Raw genomic sequence first — 26187 nt, forward strand, 5'->3', positions numbered from 1 at the left:
CTAAAGGGCTTTAGAGATTGCCAAGTGCTAATGTATTGTTACCCAATTGCTCTTGTCTATTTCCCAGAAGCCTAGAGCACAGTGCCTTGCTGGGGATGGGGAGGGGTGCACAATGATTTGTTAAATGAGTAGGCCATGGCACTGACTTCTTTTGGTCTTCATAGTTCCCCACTGAGAGAAGTTTTAATATCCCCATTTCAAAGATAAGCAAACTGAAGCTTGGAGTGGGTAAAGTGCCTCATTCATTCATTCAACAGACCCCTGAATGAGCAACTACCCTGCATCAGATTCTGGGGATACAAAAACGAAATCCCTGCCATCACAACCCAGAATGGAGGAAAGAGACATAAAGGTAAGTATAACACAAGGTGGATTACAAGCGATAGCTAGTATTTATTGGGTACTTACTAAGTGCCAGATACTGCTGTAAGCTCTTCATGTGTTTTACTCCTTCCATCCTCCCCAAACTCTATCAGCCAGGTACCATTATTATGCATGTATCCATAGATGAAGCATGGTGATTGCTTACGGATTCATAAACCTCAGGGAAGTTTTCCTGAAGGATTAGGAATTAGCTAGGCAGAGAAGGTGGGTGGAGAAGGCAGGGCCATTTCAGGAGAGGGAAAGGTTTGGAAGCCACCTACTGGAAGCCTCCACAGCAGTCCAGGCAGGGGCTGGTCAGGAGGCTGCAGGAGCACGCGGGGCTCAGTGTAGGAAAGAGAGTGGTCCATATCCTACAGGAAGCTATTTGAAGGGTTTTAAGCAGAGGAGAGACTTGGCTAGATTTTTAGAAAGATCATCTGGGCAGCTGGGTAGAGGTGGATGGAAGGGAGAGAGACTCAGAATAGTAATCCAGGCTCAAGCTGATGGTCGCCTGGACCAGGGCTTGGGGCAGTGAGGAGGAGATGAGAGAGAGGGGCAGTTTTCCGGATCATGATGGTTTGGGGATTGTTAGAGGACAGAGAGCAATTTTGAAGGACACCCAGTTTCTCCTGCTAATCCAGGGGGATGGGGGAGATCTGAGGAGGTCAGTTTTGGATGGAGCCCAGGTCTTCTGGCCCCCAGTCTTTTCGCCTCCTGGCGCTGCCAGCGACGACTGCCCACGGGCGTGCCCTCCCAGCACCAGGGTACACAGCTACTCTACCGGCGACTGAACAGAGCCGGAAACTCACGCTCCCGGCGGTGGCGGGCGACAGAGGGCGCTCCCGCACACGCTCAGGCCGCTCTGGCCCAGCCCGTCTCAGTGGCCGCGGAAGGTGACGTGGACACGGAAGTGGTCGTCGTCGCAGCTGCACCGGTGGGAACGGGGCGCAGGGCTCAGAGGGCGGACGGCGGGCGGACGGGACGGCGGCGGTCTCGCACCTGCGGCGGCCGGGGACGCAGGCTTTGTAGGTTGGTTGCGAGTCCGTTGAGCCGACGAGCGGCTTCTCAGCCCTTCTCTTGCCCGTTGGAGCCGGGACTCGTTCAGCCGGAGTCACCATGACCAAGGCCGGTAGCAAGGGCGGGAACCTCCGCGACAAGCTGGACGGCCACGAGCTGGATCTGAGCCTCAGCGACCTGAATGAGGTCCCGGTCAAGGAGTTGGTCAGTACAGTCCCGCGAGGCCCAGGCGCCCACCCGCCCACCCGCGGCTGGCGCTGGCCCCTGCGTTGGTCGCCTTCTTTCCCATGCCTCAGTTTCCATGGCTTAAAATGAGGTGGGGGGAGTGGGACTAACTCCCCGGGGGAGTCCGCGTCCGGCCCCAGTTTTCTTCCTGGGATGTACACGTGTCACTTTGGCACAGTTCCAGAAGATGGGAAGGAGCTGCGTGTCTGGCTATGGGCTTTTTACGGGTCAGGAATGAATTTCCCCCCCATTTCAGGGGCTTTCACAGCGCTCAGCTCCTTGCCCGACCCAAAGTAGGAGCGCTTGGAGCGCGATTGCTGGATGTATTCGGGGAATGAATGAACAGATGAATGAATGACTTGGTCCAAGTAGGCCTCCAGTTAGACCTGGGTGTGGCCCAGACCTGGCTTTTCTTGGAAACCAGAAATCCCAGCTGGCTGCCCCAACCCTGAGGCGTGCTTCCTTGAAGAATGTGAAATCTCACTGCTTGGTTGGCAAAGTCTCTTCCCAACTCTGAAACTGGTGGGAATCTGCACCATCGTGGCCCACCCCTCCACCCACCTACTCCCGTACCCCCAACCGGGGAAACAAGCCTGAGGCCCCAGGGACATTACAAGACTAGTTTGTTGCCAAAGTGGAGTTAGATGGTACATCCCTGCTTTACCCACCTGGTTCCCCACCCGCATCCCCCACAGCAGCCTCCCTTTGGATGACCTGCACTTTCCTCACTGCCTTTAACGAATTATATTTGCGTTTGGCACTTGGCCCAGTCTTCCCTCTGCCTTGGCTGTGTACTGTGGAGGTTAGAATGAGATTCCTAGTTCATATATCAGATTCATTGCTTAATAGCTGAGTGCCCTTGGCAAGCTTAGTTATCTTTTAAGCCTAGATTTCCTCATGTATAAAATGGTGGTAATTATTCCCATCGCATGGGGTTGTTGGGAGATTTAAATAAGATTGTAATGTAAAAAACATGGCAGGTAGCAAATGTTGATGCATGTAACTATTACCACGGTGTACTTCCCACTATGATATCTCAAACTTCTTTACGTGGTCAAACTTCATGCTTGGGACTTTGACATTTGGAAAGTCCATGTTGGCCCAGTATCCTTAACTGAATATTTGCCTTCTTCCCCGCCCCATGTTTCAGCCTGGCCCGAGAACTGCTGTCCGAAACCTTTTACTCCAGGCATCCGGTTGGTGCAGCATTGCGCCTGGGAGAACGGAAGGGTCAGTTTTGCTGAGCCTCTCCATCCCAAACCCCATGGGAAAACAGAGCTGGGTTGTGAGGGCCTTGATTTCACTCTGCATTCACTCATTTACTCATTCATTCAGTTACAAATCAGCCAGCGGATATATTGAGTGCCTGGAAGACCCTGAACTGGAGAATATGGAAATCCCAAAGCTATATTAGACACAGTCCCTGCCCTGAAACCTAATAAGGAGCAGTGCTAGAGAGAATATTAAAAGTGCTGTGGAGAATTTCTAAGAATCTGGTTTTTTTTCCCTTGGATGTTCCACAGCCAGATCCCTACTCAGCATTCTTCTCTAGGTCGTGGTTGACTGGCTCATTTATCCTTTCGTGTCTCCAGGAACATTATACTTCAGTGCTATTTTTGTTTTTAAAGGCCTTTTCTTTTTTTTTTTCCTTTGTTGAAAACAATTTTTTTAACATCTTTATTGGAGTATAATTGCTTTACAATGGTGTGTTAGTTTCTGCTTTATAACAAAGTGAATTAGCTATACATATACATATATCCCCATATCTCCTCCCTCTTGCATCTCCCTGCCATCCTCCCTATCCCACCCCTCTAGGTGGTCACAAAGCACCGAGTTGATCTCCCTGTGCTATGCAGCTGCTTCCCACTAGCTATTTTACATTTGGTCGTGTATATATGTCCATGTTAAAGGCCTTTTCTAATCATGGGAACTTTCTGTGGAAAATGCTTCATTAGCAAATGTCACTGAATTGTTCCATGTGTTGATCTGACATTTTGTTCTCATTCCCTTTCCTAGGCTGCCCTCCCAAAGGCCACCATACTGGATCTGTCCTGCAATAAACTGACTGCTTTACCGGTAAGACTGGCAAGCAAGCCTGATTCCTTCTAGAGCCCTGATGCTTCTCCTTCCTGTCTGGGGGAGTTGTGTCATAAGGCATAATTTCAGGATAGGCCTGCAGGCAGGCTACCACTAAAAAGGGCTAAGCCCTTTTGCACACACGTCTCACTGCTCACCACCAGGAGCTATGCCCTCTATCTCCATTTTCATTCAAGCTGGAATAGCTAGTAAAAGGTATAGTCAGGATTTGTGAGGATTTGTGCATAGGTGCCTCTGACTTGGGGCCTCCTGGACTGTTCCATCACAGTGTGTGAGCCCAAGGCCAAGGTGTTCTTTCTTTGGGTCCTAGTCTGATTTCTGTGGCCTCACACACCTGGTGAAGCTGGACCTGAGTAAGAACAAACTGCGGCAGCTGCCAGCAGACTTCGGCCGCCTGGTCAACCTCCAGCACCTGGACCTCCTCAATAACAGGCTGGTCACCCTGCCTGTCAGCTTTGCTCAGCTCAAGGTAACAGTTCGTGACCCAGTGTTTCGTGGCCAGGTGTGGCAGAGGGCTCGGGGACTGAGGGAGTGCGGCTGTGAGAGAGGCTGACAGGAGCACCACCTTGTTGCCACAGCCTCAGGCGGCTTTCCCTGCGGCTGGAACAGAGAAGGGCTTTCTTCCTGCTCGTTTCGTTCCACTTTGAGGGGCTCTTTATGTGAACTCAGGCTTACCAGACTCTCTGCCCCATCTGTTTAGAGTCTGAAGTGGCTGGACCTGAAGGATAACCCCCTGGATCCTGTCCTGGCCAAGGTGGCAGGGGATTGCCTGGATGAGAAGCAGTGTAAGCAGTGTGCCAACAAGGTAAGCACGAGGCTCCCCAGTGGCTCCTTCACACATTCCCCTGGGACTTACCTCTGTCGCCTCTTGTTTTCCCCTCCCAGGGCACCCATAGCTGTGTCTTTTAAAGCATGAAAGTCTCTGAAAGTGTCTACTCTGAACCTGTCAGGCAAAGGCACCTTTGTTTCTCTCTTTACTTTACAAGCAGGAGAACAATACTGTCTTCTGCTCTACTGCAGTACTTCTGTTCCTAGAAACCAGGACCTTGCACTGTTGACAGTTGTTTATATGGAACAAGAGGGTTAGGCACTGTAGCCTTTCTGAGTCACAGTTATTGAATTTTGATAAGAAAGGTGTTGTTAGTATTTGTAAGTTTATACCTGTAAACAGACACATCCTGGGCACATCTGGCATTTGATTTCAGTTGAGTCATCTGACATAGGAGGAAGGAACTAAACTGGCAGCCTGGAAGGCAATTATTGCTAATAACCTTGAAGGTACTTTACATTGTTTCTTAAGAACAGCACTGTACCCATCTCTCAAAAACTCTAGCTATAGTCATTTTTTTCCCTCCAGCTTTAGAACAGATTGCTGCTGCTTCAGCTGAGCACCAGATGACTTACTTGGCTATGTTTAGGGGGCGTTGTGAACACAAAAGAGTTAACTTTAAACCCTAGATTAATGTAAGCGAAACGTGTGTGTGATGGGTCTCTGTGAATCTCGGGAGTAATGGCCTTTCTTTTCTTATCATTAGCTCAGGGCTTCTTAGATAGTCTCCTCATCTGTGTCACCCATTGTTACAAGAAACCAAGCACAGCATCAGTGCATCCAAGAAGCCAAGGCAACAGTTTGCCCTCAGCTGGGAATAGCACAAGTGATCAGTGAATCCTGTTCTGAAACCTTGGTGCTTTAAGAATGTTGTCTGTTCTGAAGACTAACAATAGCTACCATTGACTGCTCTTCCTCTGTTGTGCATGCTTTGCATGTTTCATCTCATAAACCCGGGAAGTAGGTATTACTTCTGGATCTCTGACCCGAGAAACCCTCAGTATGCAACACCTTTCATTTATCCATTTATTCATTCAACTAATATTATGTTAAACCAAAGTTGCTGATATTCCAGTTTTTGACCTACAAAAATAACTTTTGTTGAGTGTAAAGGTCTTTAGTATTCACAGATATTTTCCAGACAGAGCTCCGGGGAGCGCGGTGCGTTGGAGATGTAGGGAGAAGCCATGCTCCGGCACTGCTGCCCAGAGCTGTCTCCTGCGCACACCTTTAGGCATGTACAGGAGTGGCGTGGGCCAGTCAGAAGGAGGTCACTTGTCTCCAGGAGTTAGTTTAGGTCTCGTCAGTTCTGACCTTGTGGGTGCATAGTAACTAATCAGCTTGGCACATAGTAAAGCACCTTTTAAAAGTAATTTGTTAGTTCAACAGTGATCATCAGGTGCTTACTACATGCTGTGGACTGGGATAGGAAGACAAAAGCAACCCTCCAGAGGCTCTAGAAGAGCCTCTCCCATTTCTCACTGGGCTGTGTTGTCAGATAACTAACTCCTGATGTATTGCAGCCAAGCTAAAATGGGTGGCTCTTAAACGTCCAGGTTCTTTATTTAGCCAGTTTTTACCCCCTGAAGCCAACTGAATGGTTGGTGCATATATAAAATTCAGAGTTCAGGGTGAGATAGGGACTTTGAACTTGGGCCCCCTCTCCATATCATGCTTGACCTTCCTCCAGATCCTGCAGCCCCCTTGTTGAGCAGCCATTTTAAAGTAAGCTTGACTCCTTTGGAGAGGTACCAGCTGGTGCAGGTCCTGGGTTACTCAGGACAGGGTTCCTTGTGGCTTTAAGCCAGGCTCTTAGAGGGAGTGGCTTTTGCAGACCTGCTCCTGTGTCCCTCTTATGATAGATGTGGGCATGTCTGAAGTTTCCATGAAGTAAAATAATTACATTTGAATACATGTCTGTCCTACAGGTTGTCTAGTGCAGTAGTGAAACAGAAAATTAAGACAATATGCTGTCTTCATTTAGAATACTTGAGGTTTTCTCCTCTTATTAATGCAGTCAAGCAGCAGTGTTCATCGAGCACATAAAATGCCTTTCTCTTACAGCTCTCCTGCCTCTGTGCACTATACGTAAGAGGGACAAGCTCTGGCCTAGGAACTCAGGAGACCTACATTCTCAGCTGTCCTACTTTCTAGCCATGTGACACCAGAGCCTGGGTTTTCTTCCTTATTTTTACAGTGGGCATGCAGTCAGTTGCTCATCACACCTGTATTGAGTGCTATAACTAGCTAAACGCTGTGCTCACCTGCAGAGCTAAGTACAGTAGTCCCTAACCCTTAGGGAGCTTACAGTCTAGGACTGAGATGGATAAGAAAACTCCCCACGAGTGGGAGGAGGGGAGCCTGAGGCAGCCAAAAGAGGTCAGGAAAGTGTCTTAGAGGAAGTCCTGTCCCTGTAACACAAAAGTTGCTGGGAGAATTACATGAAGCGATTGTAAATGGCAGGACTTTTTAGATTCCAGTTGGCATTGTGTTTCACAGACTTCTTTCCTGACAGCTTGAGTGAACTGGGCTTATATGGCTCTTCTCTGGCTAAGGTTGGTGCAGTGAGGACACAGGATAAGGTTAACTTCATTAGCTCTGCACAGCTTCCAGGGCCTCTGGTGATCAGGGCTCCTGAAAAGAGCAGCCTCTTTTTTGAGACTCCCCGCAGTGAAGACAACTGCGTTGAGTAGTTCAGCACCCTCCTCTTCCTTTGCAGGTGTTACAGCACATGAAGGCTGTGCAGGTGGATCAGGAGCGAGAGAGGCAGCGGCGGCTGGAAATAGACCGAGGTAGGTGGCCACCCGTCTCATGCTTGAGGAGCTAGGATGCTTGAGGAGCTAGCATCCAGGATAGGAGCCGTGCAGAGCCGTGGGGAACAGCGTGGTGGTAGATGGCAGCATCTCTCCAGTCCTGGCTTCTCCACTGAGCCCCACAGTCATAGTCAACTGCTTATCTTTCTGTCTGCTTGGAGGGTTAATAAATATCTCAAACATGCCTAACCAGATCCCTTTCAGCACCTTCCGGTGTCCCCCCATAATGGGAAATCACCATCCCGATAGTTATTCAAGCCTGAAATTGGGAAGATGTCCACGATTGCTTTCTTCTGTTACTCCCTTGTCTAGTCTATCAGCAGTGGCAACTCCAGTGCTACCACCGCAGTCAAGCCTCCAGCCGGTGGACTGCCACAGTACCTCCTAGCACCATGTCCTGGCACCATACTTGTGTCCTCTCCACACAGCAGCCAGGGAGAGCTTTTCAAAACACAAATCAGTCCTGCTGCTATTTGCTTAAAACCCTCTCATGGCTTCCAACTAAACTTAGAATGAAATTCAAACTCAGTAACATGGCCGACAAGGCCCGCCGTGACCCAGGCCTGCTTGCTTCTCCGGCCTCGTTCCACACACCAGGGAGAGAGTGCACTTACCCTCAGCCACACGATCCTCTGCTGTTGCTTGAACACACCAAGAACAGTCTCAAGGGCTTTGTTGGTTTCCTTTGCCCTCAGATCTTTACGTGGCTGCCTGCTGGCTGCCTGCTGGCTTCATGTGGTCCTCATCTGTTGCCTTAGGTTAACCTTAACTGTTTCAGAACCACTCAAACTAGAAGAGCCAACCCACCTGCCACTCTCTGTCACATCCTCAGTTATTTCCTTTATGGCACATATCACTATCTTTTTCCCTATTTGTTCACTTGTTTATTGTTTGTCTCCTTCTGTAGAAAGCAGATGACTTAGGCACTAGAGCTTGACTTTTCTTCACTGCTGTATCCGAGCACTTGGAACAAGGCCCGGCACACAGTAGGTGCTCTGTTGACGAGTCGGCTGACTTCTGAGTCCGCTTGCTGGAGGACTCCCATGGTTAGAAGGACACGTGTAGTACTGATTACAGGCGGCCCCTGAGATTGGAACCCCTGAGTTGGGACCATTCCTTGTACACGCATGGCTGCTGTGCTGCCCATGTTTACTGTGACCACTGCTGCTTTCGCCTCTGGATGGCACATGTTCTCTTGAGGCTGGGCAGAGTGTGTTCTTGGCATTCTTGGTGCTCAGCTGGAACTTGGAGCTTGTTTGTATGTAGAAAAGCAGTGGAAAGCTACAGTGATAAGAATAGTACTATTCAGCTACATGATAGTTCAAATCGGCTTTTGAGCCCTAAAAGGACATTTAACCACCATTTGTGGCATTCTGGCTTTGGAAAAATGTGCTTCAGTCTTCCAAATAATTTGGGAATGCATTTTTAGAAACCAGTAATTTGTAAGGTGGGTGCTGTATGTAAACATACTTAAGCTGTGGAATAAATCGGAATGTTACATAGACTCCTGAGTTGAAGTCTAGAGTACCCTCTGACAAACTAGTAGTCTTGTTTTTTCAGGAAAACATTTCCATTTTCTGTAACCCTGAACCTGAGCGCTCCCTCTTTCTTCCTGCTCTCCCCATGCCACGTTCCTTTCCGAAGCTTGGGAAGATGGGACTCCCATAGAATCGACACCTCCCTTGTTTCCTCTCCTCATAGTTGAATTGTGCAAGGCTGTCAGTGGCTGTCTTCTGAATTAGTACCTAATTCTAAAGGAGCACCAGACTCATCACCCATGCCTTTCTTAGCCCCCCCCTTGTTACATCACCCTAATCTCTGCTGCTTGTGGCTAGGAACCTCTCAATAAGAATCCACTGAGCAAACCCGGAGAGCAGCTTATTGTATTTTAGGGAGGGCTTACTTCCCAGAGAGCAGAAAGACAGCTGTTGTTTTTTCATATATCTTACGTGATCCACAGCATAAGTGAAGGGAGCCTGAATCCGTGTTAATCACTTGAGAAAGCACACTGGAGGTTTGTGGGAGAGAAGCCACTTTTGGGTATACTTTCTCATAGAGGCCGAAAAGAAGTGGGAGGCCAAGCAGCGAGCTAAGGAGGCTCAGGAGCGGGAACTGCGGAAGCGGGAGAAGGCAGAAGAGAAGGAGCGCCGGAGAAAGGAGTATGACGCCCTCAAAGCAGCCAAGCGGGAGCAGGAGAAGAAACCTAAGAAGGAAACAAATCAGGCCCCGAGTAGGTTTTTCTCTCGGTTGCAGGGTTCCAGGAGGGGTGTGGTGGGGAGACGGCTTAGGTTTCCAGGCATGGCTGAGTGAGCGAGCGAGCGAGTGAACAAGCTTGCAGACTTCGGCAGGTACAGTATACTCTAAGGCCTGGGAGTAACTCAGAGCGTCCACTTATGGGGAATGGGGACCCTCCTACTGCCCCGAATGGTTTGTTTCCCCAGTGTCACATGCTTATGTGCGGGTATTTGGGTCAGATGTAGCTTAGAACATTTCCAGAACAGGGAGTTGCACTTTTTGTAAGGGTTAGATTCTAAAATCACCCAGAAAGGTGAAGATCGCATATGGTCACATTACTCTTAAAAGTCCCTGACGTCATCCAGGAAGTGGACTGAGCTTTTGAGTGTGTGGTGCCGTCTCAGTGGTGCCAGCACTGTGATTTTCTTTCCCAGTTGGACCCGACCACTCTGTTTGGTGAACACCAGGGGAATCACTTGGCCTGCATTCGGGGAGCCATGTCGTATATAAAACACGTTAGTGTTTTGCCTGAATATGTCCCGTTGGATTTGTGTAGCAATGTGACTCCACGTATAAGGGAGGACCGTATATCCTCTGGGCCAAAAGGGACACCTGAGGGAGAGGAACCTGAGCAGGGAAGCGCTGTGGGGAGGGAGGCCTGCAGGGCCTGTCCCTGCTTGCCCCCGCTAGCCTTGAGCAAGTCACCCAACCTCACCACCTTTCTGTTCCCTTGTGTAAATGAGGATCATACCTCCTTACAGATTAGTGATAGGATTAAGTGAGAAAAACCTATGACAGGCTCATGTAGTTCTCGGAATGTGGGTGTTCAGTCAGGTTTTTAAAATATTTGCTTAAAAATCTCAAAACCATTTTTTTCTTCAATAATTATATTCACTGCATACAATTTCTTTATATGTATCGGAAAATGGCAATCACCTGTAACCCCGTTCCCAGCAGTAATCAGTTACCAATATGGTATACTTTCTTCCAGGCTTTCTTTTGTTTTTTGCTGTACGCAGGCCTCTCACTGTTGTGGCCTCTCCCGTTGCGGAGCACAGGCTCCGGACACGCAGGCTCAGCGGCCACGGCCCGTGGGCCCAGCCGCTCCATGGCATGTGGGATCCCCCCAGACTGGGGCATGAACCCACGTCCCCTGCATTGGCAGGTGGACTTTCAACCACTGCGCCACCAGGGAAGCCCCAGGCTTTCTTTTTATCTTATAATAAAAACATTAACAATATTCATAAATTTTGAACCTGTTTCCCCAAATGGGCAGCACTCTACCCACGCTTGATGCCTCCTGATGAGCCCCTCCCCTTGGTTCTAAGGGACCCGGATCAGCATGTTATGGAGAACTTAGGACCCTGGGGACTGTGTGCTAAGTGAAACATCCAGAATGAGATCCAGTTTTGAATCTACTCCCTGAGATCCAAGGGAGAAAGAGTTCATGTTTCAATCTCTGCATAGCAAAGTTTTTAAGAGCTCAGATGTTCTAGAAAACGTGTTCTCCTCAGGCCCGGGGGAGTTTTCATCAGAGCCAGAGGGATGTAAGTGGACGTGCATGGAGACTAGCATTGACTGCAGAGTGAGCATCCTTAAACTGACTGGACTTTTCGCCTACTGTGACTTTGTCCCTCCAGAATCTAAGTCCGGCTCTCGGCCCCGGAAGCCACCACCCCGGAAACACACTCGCTCCTGGGCTGTGCTGAGGCTGCTGCTGCTGCTGCTGCTGATGTGTGTGGCTGGTGGGCTGGTCGCCTGTCGGGTGACGGAGCTGCAGCAGCAGCCCCTCTGCACCAGCGTGAACACCATCTACGACAGCGCGCTCCGGGGCCTGCGCAGCCACGACATCCTCCGGTGGGTCCTGCAGACCGATTCTCAGCAGTGAGCTTGTCCTCCACGCCTGCTGCCTCCCAGCCTTGGAGCTTGGATTCCTATGGAATTGGGTTCTGTTGGACACAACCTCTTAGTGTCAGATCTACCTGCCATCATCACATGGCTGCCGTTTGGTACTTGAGACCTCCTCTTTGTAAGACTTCTTTGTTCCTTAGTCAGGGTTCCCTGGTGGAATAAGGAGAAATAGGAGGTGGGGCCAGTTACCTGCATGCTTAAAAGAACAGGCTTGGGGTGGGGAGAGGAAAAAACGTAGCCTTTTCTAGTTATACAAAGCTGTATAAAGGCAAGACTCATTTCTACTAAAGGTCAGCTGTCACTACATTTATACTTTTGTATGTCACAAACCCTTTCTTTCATTCCTCCCTGGGGAGCCAGGGCAGATCAGGAGGCAGTGTGTTATTGGGGACTAGCGGAACAACATACTCAGCAAATCTAGTCTAAATTGGGGGGGGGGCATACCTATTTTATAAGGACCTCAGACATTCAGATATTTTAACAGTCATACAAAATCTCAGGCTGTGACAGGACTTCCAGACCATCCAGTCCAATGTAACGCTTGTAGACAGGGAAACTGAGGCCTTCCATGACTCGCCTATGGTCTCCTAGCTGGTTTGAGGCAGAACTGGATTCCCACCCTGGTATCCTTTCTTTCCATCATTTTGCCTCCTTTATAATGTATTGAGAGAACAAAACTTACACCAGAATTGTCTCTTGGCTGGAGTATAGAATCTTTCATGGGAAAACAGATTCATGACCCACAAATAGAAATCTCATAGCCATGAGGGTCTTGGGCAGCTCTTCTAGAGTCCTGCAGCAATTTATGTGGCTTCTATAAAATGGGGACGGTCCAGGCTCGTGCGTCAGTTTGAGAGCATTACTTCCCTGATTGCCAATAAACAAGAAGGTGGACCCCTGCAAAGCCACGTTGTCTATGACAGCTCTCTTACATAATCGGTGTGACTAAATACCTCATAGGCAACCTGAAAACTAAAGCTTCATAGGAGACTGGGGTTTAGAATTGATTCTAGACATAACTACACCTACACAATGAAGGGAAATAAGTAGCATCATGGAGTTTAAAAGTGGTACACTAACGACTAGCACGAATAAGGGCAGAACTGTCCGTTCTCGTCTGCCAGACTCAGCATTTTCTTGCTCTGTGGCCTCCTTTGCCTCCTTTCACAACAGTTGGATGAAGGGATCAGAAATGGCCGTCACGGTGCTCATTCACAGAAGACTCCCGATTGAAAGTTCCTTGCCTCTCCCCAGGGAGAGCAAGAAGCTGTCATGTTCAGAGACAGAGTGGGGTCCATCTTTTCAGCACTAGTGGCCCACGGATAAGACTGACACTTGTGACCATCCTGATAGTGGAAGAAAAGACTCGTTCTTTTCTCCCTCAGGGAGAGCTCTGCTGCGTAGGCCCACACCTTACTCAGAATCACTACACATTCCTTTAGTCTTCCTCCAAGCTCCAGAGCCACTGGTACAAATGCTTTATTGAAACTAAACACATAGTACATAAAATGAGATTCAGAGAATACAGAAGTCAGCATACTGATCAGACCTCCCTGCGTTCCTTGGCTGCTTGAGGCAGCTTCAGCGGATGGGAGGAAGGCGGGAGCACATCCAGCCTTGTCACGCAACCCGCCGAGGGCAGTTCACTTGTGACCTCAAGATTTGACGCTGAGGTTCTTTTGGATTTTTACAATTATTAAATACGTGTCTGAGTGGTCTGTCTTTGTTCCTTTGTGTTTTGAGGGCTGGCTGGGGCAGGGGTCGGGGTGGTTTGTACGTGGCAGTTGACTTGCAGGGAGAGGAAGGCAAATGTGAGCATCTCAGCCTGTGCCCCATGTTGACAGGTAAGGACACTATCGCAAACAGCGACACCCAGGAAAGCCTGTTGTGGGCAGGACCCAGGCTTGTGCTGCAGGAGGTGCTTCTAATCCCTGCATTGTAGTCATGCTCTGAGGTCGGGCGGCTGGGGTGGAAACCAGCTTTTCATCCCTGTCCCTGAGGGCTGGCATCAGTCTGTACTGTCTAAAGAGAGATCTGGCTGCAAAGCTGTCATCTGAAGGTAGATACGCCTGGAGAGCTCTGGTCCAAGACGGCGGGAGGTGGCTGTCACACCTTCCCCACGGCGCACCTGTATGTCTGCAAGCAAATTCTCGCGTTCTTGCTCAGAAAAACACCGCTTATAAGCCTGAAAGTGGTAAATGACCTGTTAATACCATACCACCCACGGTCATTCCTCATCTGTGAATAAGGGACAGGAAGCTTGGGTTGGGGGATGAGAACCGTCCTCCCTCCCTGGTCAGTGTTGACTCTGATCTCAGACCCGCACTGTTGACTTACAAGGCATTCCTGGCCCTCACCAGTGCTGTCCATGGAAACTGGGAGTCCACTAAGGCCACAGTGCACTGGGCAGTACCCCCTGGAACGGCATACCTGGATCAGGAGCTGTGGGGAGGGGTAGGCGTCCACAACGGCACTGGCCATTTCCAGGCTGACTCGGTTCAGCTGCTGAATCTGTCTCCTCCAGACCACTGCAAGCCCCCTGCCAGAGCGGTCCACCTTTGCCCCTCCAGCCCAGTCACTCTCCAGGCAGAAAGAGAAACGAGCTTGATCTCGGAGCTTCCTGCAAACAGCACAGTTGAGCTGCGAGTCATGTGTTACTGTGCTGCACCTGTCCCCTTAACTAGGAACTTAAAAACCAGCCACTGGGCTTCCCTGGTGGCGCAGTGGTTGAGAATCCGCCTGCCGATGCAGGGGATACGGGTTCATGCCCCGGTCCGGGAAGATCCCACATGCTGTGGAGCGGCTGGGCCCGTGAGCCATGGTCACAGCCTGCGCGTCTGGAGCCTGTGCTCCGCAACGGGAGAGGCCACAGCAGTGAGAGGCCCGCGTACCACACACACAAAAAAACCCCAAAAAACCATCCACTGACATCCGAAGAGGTGGGCATGATGTTCTACCTGGCCAATTTGAATGCTCCTTCTGTCCCCTAGCAGTGCTAGTTGCCGATTCCCATAAAAACTACATCTATTCCTTTTCATCAAAAAAGAAGTTACCAGAAAAGTACGAGACTATTGCTTGCATTGAGATTGGGGCGTCTTGATCGGGGAGGCAGTATGCATGGGGGTTAGCACAGAGCACTGGGTATCAGGCAATTTGGAGTCTAGTTATGGTTCTTCTGATTCGCTAGGAACTTTGACAAGGCGGTCTCTTTAGGCCTCAGTTCCCTCAGGTATAAAATGAGGGACTTGGACTGGATTGTCTCTGAGGAATCACTGATTTTAAATTCTGACTATCAACAGCCCTTGAGCTAAGTAGGCTAAAAAATTGTTTTACAAGGGCTTGTTTCATTGTGACCTGACCTGCAATGAATTCTGGTAAGTTGGCCCACTGATAACCCAGTACCAACCTGCAGAACACAAACTTACCCATAAGCTACAGGAGAACATTTTAAAGGGACTGAGCTTGGGGGCTCTTTCCAAGAATTCCCAGGGTTAGGTCAACTCCTTCTGCCTCAAACTTCAGTGACAACAGACTAGCAGCAGAGTTTAGGGGAAAGGGACATCTTAGGGTACCAGAATCACTGTAAAAGACAAGGCCAAGCAACCGAGCCAGGACTTGACGGGGGCACTCACTTGAAGGGTGCCTCAGCCACAGCCTTTGTGAACGTGCACACCAAGTCGGCCAGCTCTTTCCAGCTCTGCACAATTCGAGCCTGGGCTTCTGTGTGTAGCTGCAGATCTACCAATGCCTAGAAACCCCGAAGCAGATGGACTGGAAGAGTATGCAGAGGCTAGTTTGAAACTGTTCTCCTCTCACTGTTCACTGAAGCTGCACCCCAGCCCCTTGGCTCCCCGTTTGGCCCCTTCTCTCCTACTTAGTGCCAAGGTAGAAAGTAGTGTCCAGCAGGCATTTTACTCTTTATCAATGGTGAATCGAGTTAGATGAGAGTGGGCACCCATGATGACTCAGGCAACAGAAGTTCTTACCTCTTCCATGTCTACCCTGGTCACCACAGCCGCTGTGTTGGCCTCCGGTTGTCTCTGCTTCTTCTTCTCCTTGGCCTGTTCTCCATTTGCCACTCCCTGTTTCCTTCTCCTTGGAGGATTTGGAGCACTGGAGCAGGGGAGGAAATCAAAGAGCGGCAGGTCCGGGCAGAGCTCGGGCAGAAGAGGTGTGAGAAGACTAGACCAGAGAGTCCCACAGGGCTAGGAGGGATGCTATTTTGCACAGGGACCCAGACCTGGGATGAATAAATTCACCCCTGATAGCCTAAGAGCTGCCCCTTTTAATGCTAAGTCTCGAGGACAAATCCAAACCTGAAGCATTTCTCCAGATCCACAATCACCAGTGACAGAGCTTTCCCAGCTGTCCTTGCTGTGATGCCAGTTACAAAGCTCCGAAGCGTTTCCTTCCCTTCCTCGGTGCTGCCCAGACTCCCCTGCGTGAAGGGGCAGAAATGCGTGAATGCCTGCTCCCTGCAGTCCGCCCTCTGTCCCAGCCTCAGCACCTACCCCTCTGGCTGTGCCCACCTGCTTGAAGTTGTAGATCATGGACACAAACGCCTCTGCCAGGAGCAGCACCAGAACTATGGGCTCCTCCGCCCAGGCCTCCTCTCCAGCCTGTCAAAGGGCACGGAAGCCAGCAGAGAGAGGCAGGTCAGCAAGTGCTTAGCACCTGCGAGAGAGACGAGGCCTTCTGGGTGAATGACTTCATCCCCATCAGCCTAGTCCACTTTGCATTATCCTTTTTCTTCCGGAATGAAGTCATGGTGGCAAGAAAGAGTAACCCATAATCCTGTCCTTCCCAGTCCTCAGCTGTTCAACCTCAGTGTACTGCACCTCTGAGGCGGTGAATAAGAAAGGAGCATTAGTGAGTTGAAACGGACTGAGAAGTAACTGCCAATATTTCTATGCATTCTGAATAGGGGAATGGAGTGAAGGAAACTCTTCCAAAGGATTTGGAACAAATAAGTAACTTGGGCTCTGAGGGTAGATGCTGAGTGGCCCTTACACATAGGTTTTGCGTGACAAAGATCAGAATCACCAAGGAAACTTCAGTCAGTGAGAGCACCTCTTCTTCGCCATACTAGGGCATAATCAAACAAAGCCAAGGCCGCGTCACGGTCCACAATCCTACAGCGGTACAGTATTACAGAGTAGCTGTGAGCAGGACTTGTGCGGAGTTTTCTGATTAGGTCCCTATAAGCAAAAGCCAAGACCCATAATATTGCAAAGCACAGGTGGGAGGGGCTCTGGGTTCTAGTCCCTCCCACCCCCCAGCCACTACTCAGCTGTGATCCTTAACAAGGCTTTCAACTTCTCAGGGCCTCAGTTTCCCCACCTGTGATGTGGGGATAAGAATTTCTTCCTTATAGGATAACTGCGACAGAAATGGGCGATTTCCCACCCCCCCTGCGAGGGGTGTTTGGCAATATCTGGAGACATTTTCAATTGTCACAACTGGGACAGGTACTATTGGCATCTACCAGGTAGATGCTAAACATCCTACAAGGCACAGGACAGCCCAGCACAACGGGGAATTCACCAATCCAAAATGGCAGCAGTACCCAAGGTGGAGAAACCAAGTTAAAGCTGTTATTATCCTGAGGTACTGCAATGTCCCTTGTAGTTTCCTTGCACCCTGCCCACACCTTGGAAAACAGCCCCTTTATTAAATCCTCCTCAAATTATACTAAGCTGAGTGTGCTATCTGCTTTCCTGCTGGAGCCTTGACTAATAATATATCCATTTATCCTGTAACTCTAAGGAGGAGAGACAGCAGCCAGAAAACCTCTACCTCAGTGGACCCAGCCCTTCTCCTCCACGTGATGCTGCAAGGCACGGCCGGCGCCTCAATCACACAGCAGCACTCCATGGACTGTAGTGCTCCGAGGAGCTGGCCCCCACCTTCCATCTGTAAGAGCACTGCAACAGATAGGAAAGGGGCTGTCAGCGGCGCCTGGAAAGCAGTTCACCCAGCATGACGTAAAGAAAGATGCCTGCAGGACCTGGATCCAGCAGCACAACGATATGCTTTAAGCATTCCTCTGGCCTCTGAGCTTTCAGCCTGTTAACCAGGGCTGCCTTCTTCTTCCTTTCCTGTTGCCTCTGGGTCCTTTCCTTTTGGCTTTCTTGGCCCTGCTGCTGGCATCCCTGTGAGCCTCTCTTCTGGACCTTCGGATTATGCTTGGTTCTCTTCTGAGGTGGGGGTACCTCAGCATTTGTTTTAGTTACTGTCAAGCTGTTGCTCTGGACAGAGCAGGTAGTTTGGTAGGCTGGCAGCTGATGGCATGGACTGTCTACCATAGGGTCCTTGTTAGTTGATGCACACCTCTCTGAGGTGTCACAGAGAGGAATATCACGGAGCTTTGTAAAGGGCTCGTTTTGCCAGTCACGTGATGCTCCTGCATTATTTTGATGATCTAGAACCCTTTTAACTGGGGAGCTGGAGTCCTCAGGGCTCAGCTGCTTGTGGGTCAAAAACTTACAAGTAAGTCTCTCAGCCAGGGGAACAAATTCTTCCTCATCCTCACTTCCACTGCTTAGCACCCTGACTGGCTCTGTTTGTGTGACAGTTTCAGCTGTCTCTGGAACAGGTGGTGGATCTTTCAATTTTGGTGATGGAGGACAGCAGGCCTCAGAATCTGAGGTGTCAACCACTACAATCTTCTCCTCCTTCTGAGGCTGCCTCCTCTTTGCTGAAGACGGTTCCTTCTTCAGAAAGGCAAAGGTTGGCAACTCCTCAGCATCACTCTCACTGGAATCCAGTGAGAGTGACGACTTCTCTACAGCCATCAATATGTGCTATCAGATTAATTCCCTAAAAAGAAAAGAGAGATGAGACACAGACTGTAGTACTGAATTCAGTCCCCTTGATGTGTTCTGTGGCCAAGCTTTAAGGAAATAAATGATACACAGAGAAAGAGGATATGGTCCCAACACGGTCAGTCTGGAACTCAGAACAGCTATCTGTAGTCTCACAGGAAACCTTCTCAAATCCTTTCTAGGTCAAGGTGAGGTATAAACAAAGTGGAGGTTACTATTAAAAATTGTTAATGAGGTACGAACAAGACTCAACACAACCTCTTTGCTGATCTCTGCATGTAAAATGGAGATACCAAGAGTCACTCTCTTTTAGCTGAGTATGTGAACTTTTGTGACTGGCTTCTTAGCATAATATTTTCAGGGTTCATTTATGTTGTAGTATGTGTCAATACTTCATTGCTTTTTATGATTGAATAACACCTCACTGCATAGATATGCCACATTTTGTTTGTCCATTCATCATTTGGTGTACATTGTTTGATTCCATTTTTGGCCATTTTGAATGAATAATGCTGCCATGAACATTCATGTCCTAGTTTTTGTGGGGATGTTTTCAATTCTCTTGCAGACAGACCTAGGATTGCCAATTGCTGCGTCGTGCACAAGAGTCATTCTTTTAACAAAAATATTCACTAACACTGTAGGTGTGACCCGAGATGAGCCATGTAACCTCTCTGGGCCTCGCTTTCTTTTTTAGTAAAATAGGGGTAATAACATTACCTACTTTACAAGATTGTAATAAGTTTTAAAAAAAATAAAGCATGCATCTACAGAGCTTAGTACAGTATCTGGCACGCAGGAAGCGCTCAATAAAGTAAGCTGAACGACTAGGGAGAGATCTCATCCCTGTCCCCGCACGGGGCTCGGTACATTCTGGCACAATGCGGGGGTCGGACAAGCGGGCCCCTGCTGAGCGGGTTCCAAGCCTCTCCCGCCGACACCAGGGCGGGCGGCTCGCCCACGCACCGCGGCAGAAGCGCCGCATGCCCTGGCCACCAAGCCTCTGCGGAGCTGAGCTCAGAAAGTAGGCCCTACCCCGTCCGCCCGCCCCACAGCACTCACCAGTAACTCCTCGCATCACTCTTTCATCCGCCACGCAGGACCCGGAAATAGATCTCCGGTAGCGGAAGCAGATTTCTCAGACCGGAAGCGAGTGTAAGGCCAACATGGCGTTAGCGGTGTTGTCGCTGCGGACGCGGACAGCTGGTAAACGGCCGCCGTGGTAGTCGCCGGGCGAGGGGTGGAGGCGGAGTGGAGACCTTGCAGGGATCTGGGGGCTTGGAGGTCGTTCCCCAGGGATGACCCTGGGGGCGGGAGGGGACTGGGGGGAGCGTGCGGGGCCCACGAGGTTTGAGGGACGGTAGTCGCTGGTCGTGTGACAGCTAGGGCGCGGAGCACGTGACCTTTCCTTGCCAGGCGTGCGAATACAGCTTCCCTAGGGGTGGGTGACGGTTCTCCGCTTCCCCTGTCTAGGTTTGTTTGGATCCCATTATCTACAAAAATGGGTTACTGCTTTTGGCACATAGGCGCTCAAAAAGTTCATCTATTCATTCAGCAGATTGAGGTCTTGGTGCCAGACACTGTGGTAGGTGTTGAGGATCTCAGCAGAGAAGATGAAGACATAGTCTCTACCCCCAGGACGGTTACTTCTAATAGATAAGCCAGTACATAAGCACGTAAATAAAATAGTTGTGAATTGTTGCGACTACTGTGACAGAAAGGAAAAAATGTGTCTGGGTCTTTTTTTTAGGTTGAGTGGTCAGGGAAGCCCTCCGAGGAGGTAACATGTAAGTTAAGACCTAAAGGATGACAGGAGGCCTGGCTTTGTAAGAGAGTGAGGGGCAAGAGAATGACTTGACCCAATATTCCATTTTTGAGAAAGCAAACTATTGCTCTTATGTTAATTTAAAGGGAGTAGGAGTGGAAATGAGGAAACCAGATGGGAAGCAGTAATAGTAGTCCTGAGGAGAGATGATTTAGTCAGGGTGTTAGTGTCAGTGAACTTGGAGGGAAATGGGTGGATTTGAAATCCGTTTTGGAAATAGGATCCACAGAGCTTGCTGGTGAACTGGATATGTGAGATCAGCAAAGGGAAGGAATCTGCAGTGACTCTTTGATTTCTGCCTGAGCAACTGTGTAAGTGGTAGTAGCATCATTTACTTTGAGGAGGATGGGGAATAGGGTGAAGGGCAAAGATTCGTAAGTGAGGTAAGTTAGGTAAAGCAAAGTCCAGTTCCTGAAATTGAGTGAATAAATGAATAGGTGTTTAAAGGTAGGTAGATTCTGGTGCTGGCCATTTAACATGTTGTCTCTGTAAGTCCTCATCTCTGGTCCTTTGCCCCAGCTAGTCTCTGTTCTCATTAAAACTTCAGAAACCTAGGTTTTAGGAACTCTGAACTTATAGACTCCAGGACCCACAAGCCTTCTCTAAAGACTCTGGCATGACCCTGATTAACCATAGCTGTATCTGGAGACCTGAATGCCATTCCTGGGCTTGTCATATAGCACAGGGCTTCCATCCTGGTCATTATGAATTTTAGTTTACTTTCCTTTTTAAAATAAATGCCATTGAGCACTTTGGAGTGATTATGGAGAGGTCAGATTAACAAGGGCATGGTGTCAGCCTTCTTGGGTGGACCTGTGCTTGATGGACTTGCCGAACAAAGAAAGGGTCCAGCCTTCTGAAATGGACAGGAGCCTGTGGGAGTCACCCTCACAGAGGCTTCCCTTTTTGTTTACAAGTGTCTGATGTGCAGTGGATGGGTGATGGCTAAGAAAGTGGTGGGTGAGGTCAAAGCAGGAGCCTCTCTCTGGGTGTCCTGTTGCTGGGCTCTGTGGTCTGGCCCCTCCACAGTGCTTTGAGCCTTGAGGGCATAATGGTGAGTGAGGCTGAAACAGGCAGCCCTGTGGTGTCCTCTTGCTGGCTTCTGTTTCTGTGGTTTTGTTTCTCTTCAATAGGACTGGATGTGTCAGGACCAAGGGCACATGGTGTTTATTTTTTTTCCATTAATATTTTACTCCCTCCCCTCAACCCTAGGCCACACACAGACATCTCATGTAGTGCTTACACCATGGACAATACAAGAATGACTTATCCCCTGTCGTGGGGGAAGGCCAAGGACCTCAGACACTCCCTGAAAACCCACAAAGTCAAGTGGCATTTCTGCTCACACATCTTCGTCACCTCCCCTGACACTGCCCCCTGCCACCTCTCAGCTTAGCAAATGACCCATTGAGGCAGAGAAATAGTCTGATGGGGAGCCGCTCTGTTTGAACAACATTTCTGTTCTCTCTGCAGTTACAGCCCTGCTGAGCCCCCCTCAGGCTACAGCTCTTGCCGTCAGATATGCATCCAAAAAGACAGGTGGCAGCTCTAAGAACCTCGGTGGGAAGTCACCAGGCAAACGCTTTGGCATCAAGAAAATGGAGGGTAAGGGTGTGACCTGGCTTCCACTTTCCACTTAGCACCCTACCCTGCTGTCCCGGCGTTCCTTTGAAGAGCGGGCAAACCACACAAGTGCCCTGTCCTGTACTCTCCGTTTTGCTCACCAGAACATTTAGTTCCAAATTAAAGAAACATATAAGACCTGAGGCGGGGTGGAGGGGCTGAGGAAGAGCAGACAGGTGGGAACCTTGGTCATGCGACTGCAGAGGAGGCTGCCGGGTGGGGGACAGGGGGCTCCTTGTGTCAGACTGGGAGTTGGTCTTATCCAGGGGCAGGCTTAGGGGTTGGTATGTAGCATTTGGGCCAGGAAAGCGAGGGCTGCCATGGTTACTTAGCAGTTCGCTGTGTTGCCTCATCGTGGGGGCCCAAAGGTAGCACACATATGGACTTCTCTTCTAGGTCACTATGTTCATGCTGGCAACATCCTTGCGACTCAGCGCCACTTCCGCTGGCACCCAGGTGCCCATGTGAGTTGCTCTGTGCCCCCCCACCCACTGTGTTTTCTTCACCTCTCCATGCTCCTGAGCATAGTAATTATAGCAGTTGCAATTATTGGGTGCTTACCAAATGCCAAGTGTCATGCTGATCCCTGGGCCTGCATTATCTCATTTCATCCTTACCCCCATCCCTAGGGTAGGTAGGTGTCATCTCTGTTTTACAGGTAGGATGCCAGAAACTTAGAAGGGGGGGGTGGGTAGTGACAGAGCTGGGATTTGAACCAGGTCTGCTTGACTCCCAAATCACTTTTTCGCTTTGGTAATAGCATTAGCTTGGTTCTCTGGGGTCTCCTTTCTAACCCCCAGTTCTTGGAAGAGGATATTTCTAGTGATTTAAGATATTTTTTTAATCTTGGGAAACTAATTTCAATTTATTCATTTTTTTCTTATTTTTAAGAATTCCTCCTTTGATTAAAGTTATTATTAGATGGCTGAAAGATAACTTGAATTTAATAAAATAGAATTCAGTTTGTGGGCCAGAAATTAGGTGCATACCAGGCAGGGATTTCAGTTTCACCAAGTTGGTATTACTTGCTGAGGTAGGAAAGTTCTTTAAGACAGATCTATACTATATTCTTTACATTATTTGAAATTTTAGTTTAGTTTCCTCTGTAATCAATTTCCTCCTGCCTTCTTACCTCTTTTTTGGCAATTTTAGTAGGCACAGAAAGACTGATAGTAACCTATAATTATTTCGAAAATACTAATTTATATGTGAATTGATTGTAGTAGCTTTATTTTTTTTTAGAACTTGAGACATTCAGTATGTGGCTGTGTTAATTCTTCAGACTTAATAAAATAATGACAACAATAATAAAAGCTAATATGTTGTGACCTGGGCAGTATTCTAAGCTCTTTCTGATTATCAACTCATTTAATCCTGAAGATGACCCTATGAAATAGTTAATATTTATCTCCATTTTGCAGATGAAAAAAGTGACATAGAGTGAAGTAAATTAACTTGCCCAGATCACACAATAGTAAGTAGTAGTGCTGGGATTTGAACCAGTCTGTTCTTTTTTTTTTTGTTTTGCGGTACGCCGGCCTCTTACTGTTGTGGCCTCTTCCGTTGCGGAGCACAGCCTCCAGACACGCAGGCTCAGCGGCCATGGCTCACGGGCCTAGCCGCTCCGCGGCACGTGGGATCTTCCAGGACCGGGGCACGAACCCATGTCCCCTGCATCGTCAGGCGGACTCTCAACCACTGCACCACCAGGGAAGCACCAGTCTGTTCTTTTAATGAGAGAGATATTGAATAATGCTAAGGTAAAAATTGCCACACATGCAATCTCAAGTTCTAAAAGAAAAAAGCTATGATATGTATAGTTAAAAAAAAAAAAAAAAGAAAAAGAAAATAAATATATAATACACAGTTTATTTAATCTCTTTGCTCATATTTCTCACCTGAACATCAGGGTTAGCGATAGTACCTACTTCACAAGGTGAGAATCAAGTGAGTTAATGTATATAATAGGGCTTGGAACAGCGCTTACACACAGTAAGCATGACATAAGTATTAGCTGATATCATTTTGTTTAATTAGCATATGCATTATCCATATAGCTTTGAGCCTAAACTTTATAGATCACCATATAGATGAAAATGTATATCAAACTAGTGTTGTGTTAAGCCTCAGTGAAGCAAACTCCCAGGAGCAGTGATGAGAGACATTTTCCTGGGCCTGGTTTGGGCACCTATCCAGCGTGGCTTCTGGCCAGCTGCAGATATGGGTCCAGGTATCAGCCCTCAGGGACTGAGTAACCACCAGGATTGGCTATTGGAGTTTTCTTTTCCCGCCTTTGGGATGGAGTAATTACCAAGCAGTGGGAAAGGGAACCTGAGATGGAGCTTTCTGAATCCTCCCCTTTGGCCCCAGGGCCTGAATCCTTGTGAAGAGTCTATCCTAGAGCCCTGGGATGGGCCCCCTGACTGTCCAGCTGACCAGGTCTGTGTGTTGCAGGTGGGGCTGGGGAAGAAGAAGTACCTGTATGCTCTGGAGGAGGGGATAGTCCGCTACACTAAGGAGGTCTACGTGCCCAGTCCCAGCAACTCGGAGGCTGTGGATCTGGTCACCAGGCTGCCCGAGGGGGCTGTGCTCTACAAGACTTTCGTCCACGTGGTTCCTGCCAAGCCTGAGGGCACCTTCAAACTGGTTGCTATGCTTTGACCTCCTGGTTGAGGCCTTTGGACAGAGACTGGAGCCCAGGTGACAGGAGAGGGTGGTACCAGACGTCATCAAGGGTTGGAGTGACGACAAGGCCTCCCAAGGAAGAAGTCTGCTTGGTGGTGACTGCAGGAGACTGTGGAGTGACTGGCTGAGAAGCCCTTTGGGAGACCTGACCTGGGGCCAAAAATAAAGTTAGCTGGAGCCATGAGTCTCTGCTATTTGGGGACAAACCTGGATGGAGTGGCTTACTGATCTGTTGTCCATGTTCTCAGGTGCACACAGCGGGGAGCCTCAAAGCAGGAAAGAGCCCTGTCAGAGTGAGGAAATGAGAAGAGGGGACTTCATTTTGAGGAGGGGATCCCTTTAGCACCATCCCCCAAAGGGTACGGAAGAGGAGTGCTTGTGCTTGAGGGTGTTCCTGCTCCTTCCCCTCCTGGATCCCACAGAAGTCGCTGGGGAAGAGTGGGTGGGGGGCGACCAAGGGGCCAATAGAGGAAGCCAGTGTGGTCATGTTCCTCTCCTGGAGCCACATTCAGAGGGAGCTGGGGCGGCAGCCCCAGAAATGGCCACGTGGCAGACCCCTTCCTGCCTCTGTGGGTCCAGAGCAGAGAGGCCCCATCTGGCCTGGAATACCAGGGTCCTTCCCATGATGAGACAGAATGGGTGACAGATGGGCTTCTTCCTGTTACCCAGAGAGACACCTAGCTCACATTCTTTCCTGATTCTTGGTTTCTCTCAAACCGTAAACTGCAGCAAAGAATCTGGCTTTAGGAGTACTCAGTCTGGGCCTAGAGTGGGCTGGGGGCAGGCCTTCATTGTCAACCCAAGACCTTTAGAAGCTGGGCTTCGAGTGCAAGGGTGAGGAACGAAGTCTCAGCAGGGGTGGACAGACGTCCTGGCTGTTGGAGGTAGGCGATGCTGGCTGCAGCCCCAGAGAGGGCTTGCAGAGTTAGTGCCTTCCTCCCAAGCACTCTTCTTTGCCCTGAAGGCAGGAGCTCCAGGGGTTGAGGGCAGAGAAATGTAATTCTGGAGGTCTGCCTTGAATTTGTCACCTTGATTCTCAGGGCATGACCCCAGATTTCACACCTCCTGCAAAGGTGGCCCAGGGTTTGTTGAGGTTCACTTTGGCTTCCTTCCCATAGGGTCTTGTACCAAGGCCCAGCTCGGGGAGATTGTTAGAAGTGTCTCCATAGGCTCAACGCTGTCCCTGCCAGTCCCTGCCAGTCTCCACCAGTCGCCTGGAGAAGTGGGAAGGGGCGAGATGGAAGAGTGTGTTTCCTCCCATAGTGTTGCCCTGAGCAGGCAGGTGGCTGCTTCCTGGGGTGGGTGAGCAGAGCCATGGTTGGGTGGTAGTGCAGGCGGTGACCTTAGGGCCTCCTCATAGCTGGATGGCAGCTGGGGGAGGTAGAGCAAAGACATTACCCATTCCCATACACACACACACACACACACCCTGCACACACATGCTCTTTCTTTGGACTTTGCTTTCTGTGTCTCCTCTCCCCCAGTGATGGTCCTTCCTGCAGACAAGTTGAATCTTAGAGCTGTTGGTTCTATGGAAGCTTTTCTGCCCAGCCTAAATCGCTTCCCTGGACTGGGGTCTGCCATCCTTTCCTCTACCCAAAGAGGTGAAGTGGGGCCTCTAGCCAAATCCTGGGGCTCGCCATCCGTGGTCCTTTCCTTGTCCCAGAGGCTCTGATTAGGCATTTACATACAGTAAAAAAAGTAATAAGGAAAAATACTCAGTTCTTCCACTCAAGGCTG

General features: G+C 49.4%; 3 protein-coding genes across 7 annotated transcripts in view; 2 read left to right on the forward strand and 1 right to left on the reverse strand.

The window, feature by feature from the left end:
* The first annotated feature begins 709 nt into the window (after positions 1-709).
* LRRC59 (leucine rich repeat containing 59) lies at positions 710-13208 on the forward strand. Its single transcript, XM_059046389.2, has 7 exons — positions 710-1584; positions 3622-3681; positions 4013-4171; positions 4403-4507; positions 7251-7323; positions 9401-9574; positions 11220-13208. The coding sequence occupies exons 1-7, from the start codon at positions 1480-1482 to the stop codon at positions 11465-11467; spliced, it is 924 nt and encodes a 307-aa protein (XP_058902372.1). The 5' UTR covers positions 710-1479; the 3' UTR covers positions 11468-13208.
* Positions 10459-26187, reverse strand: part of EME1 (essential meiotic structure-specific endonuclease 1) — a 34153-nt gene continuing 18424 nt past the window's right edge. The window contains exons 1-9 of one of the 5 annotated variants that reach the window (XM_067021140.1): positions 19377-19432; positions 17498-18309; positions 17287-17414; positions 16020-16109; positions 15807-15928; positions 15477-15603; positions 15123-15238; positions 13921-14110; positions 10459-11640 (exon numbers count right to left, since the gene is read on the reverse strand). In XM_067021140.1, coding sequence (XP_066877241.1) covers positions 11458-11640; positions 13921-14110; positions 15123-15238; positions 15477-15603; positions 15807-15928; positions 16020-16109; positions 17287-17414; positions 17498-18284 — 1743 coding nt within the window. In that variant the 5' untranslated portion in view covers positions 18285-18309; positions 19377-19432 and the 3' untranslated portion in view covers positions 10459-11457. Of the gene's footprint in view, positions 11641-12927; positions 13676-13920; positions 14111-15122; positions 15239-15476; positions 15604-15806; positions 15929-16019; positions 16110-17286; positions 17415-17497; positions 18310-19376; positions 19617-26187 lie in introns of those variants that run through there. The other 4 variants (XM_059046386.2, XM_067021142.1, XM_059046388.2 and 1 more) reach the window with 4 other exon arrangements.
* On the forward strand, positions 19423-24653 carry MRPL27 (mitochondrial ribosomal protein L27). Its single transcript, XM_059046390.2, has 4 exons — positions 19423-19520; positions 21613-21744; positions 22159-22226; positions 24217-24653. The coding sequence occupies exons 1-4, from the start codon at positions 19481-19483 to the stop codon at positions 24421-24423; spliced, it is 447 nt and encodes a 148-aa protein (XP_058902373.1). The 5' UTR covers positions 19423-19480; the 3' UTR covers positions 24424-24653.

This window comes from Kogia breviceps, chromosome 19, assembly GCF_026419965.1.
Source record: "Kogia breviceps isolate mKogBre1 chromosome 19, mKogBre1 haplotype 1, whole genome shotgun sequence".
Taxonomy (NCBI): Eukaryota; Metazoa; Chordata; class Mammalia; order Artiodactyla; family Physeteridae; genus Kogia; species Kogia breviceps.

Coding starts and splice junctions, on each gene's coding strand:
- LRRC59 (XM_059046389.2), top strand. CDS start 1,480: ATGACCAAGGCCGGTAGCAAGGGCGGGAACCTCCGCGACAAGCTGGAC. Junction 1,585..3,621: donor AGGTCCCGGTCAAGGAGTTG/GTCAGTACAGTC, acceptor TCCCTTTCCTAG/GCTGCCCTCCCAAAGGCCAC. Junction 9,575..11,219: donor GGAAACAAATCAGGCCCCGA/GTAGGTTTTTCT, acceptor TTGTCCCTCCAG/AATCTAAGTCCGGCTCTCGG.
- MRPL27 (XM_059046390.2), top strand. CDS start 19,481: ATGGCGTTAGCGGTGTTGTCGCTGCGGACGCGGACAGCTG. Junction 19,521..21,612: donor GCTGCGGACGCGGACAGCTG/GTAAACGGCCGC, acceptor TTCTCTCTGCAG/TTACAGCCCTGCTGAGCCCC. Junction 21,745..22,158: donor TGGCATCAAGAAAATGGAGG/GTAAGGGTGTGA, acceptor CTTCTCTTCTAG/GTCACTATGTTCATGCTGGC.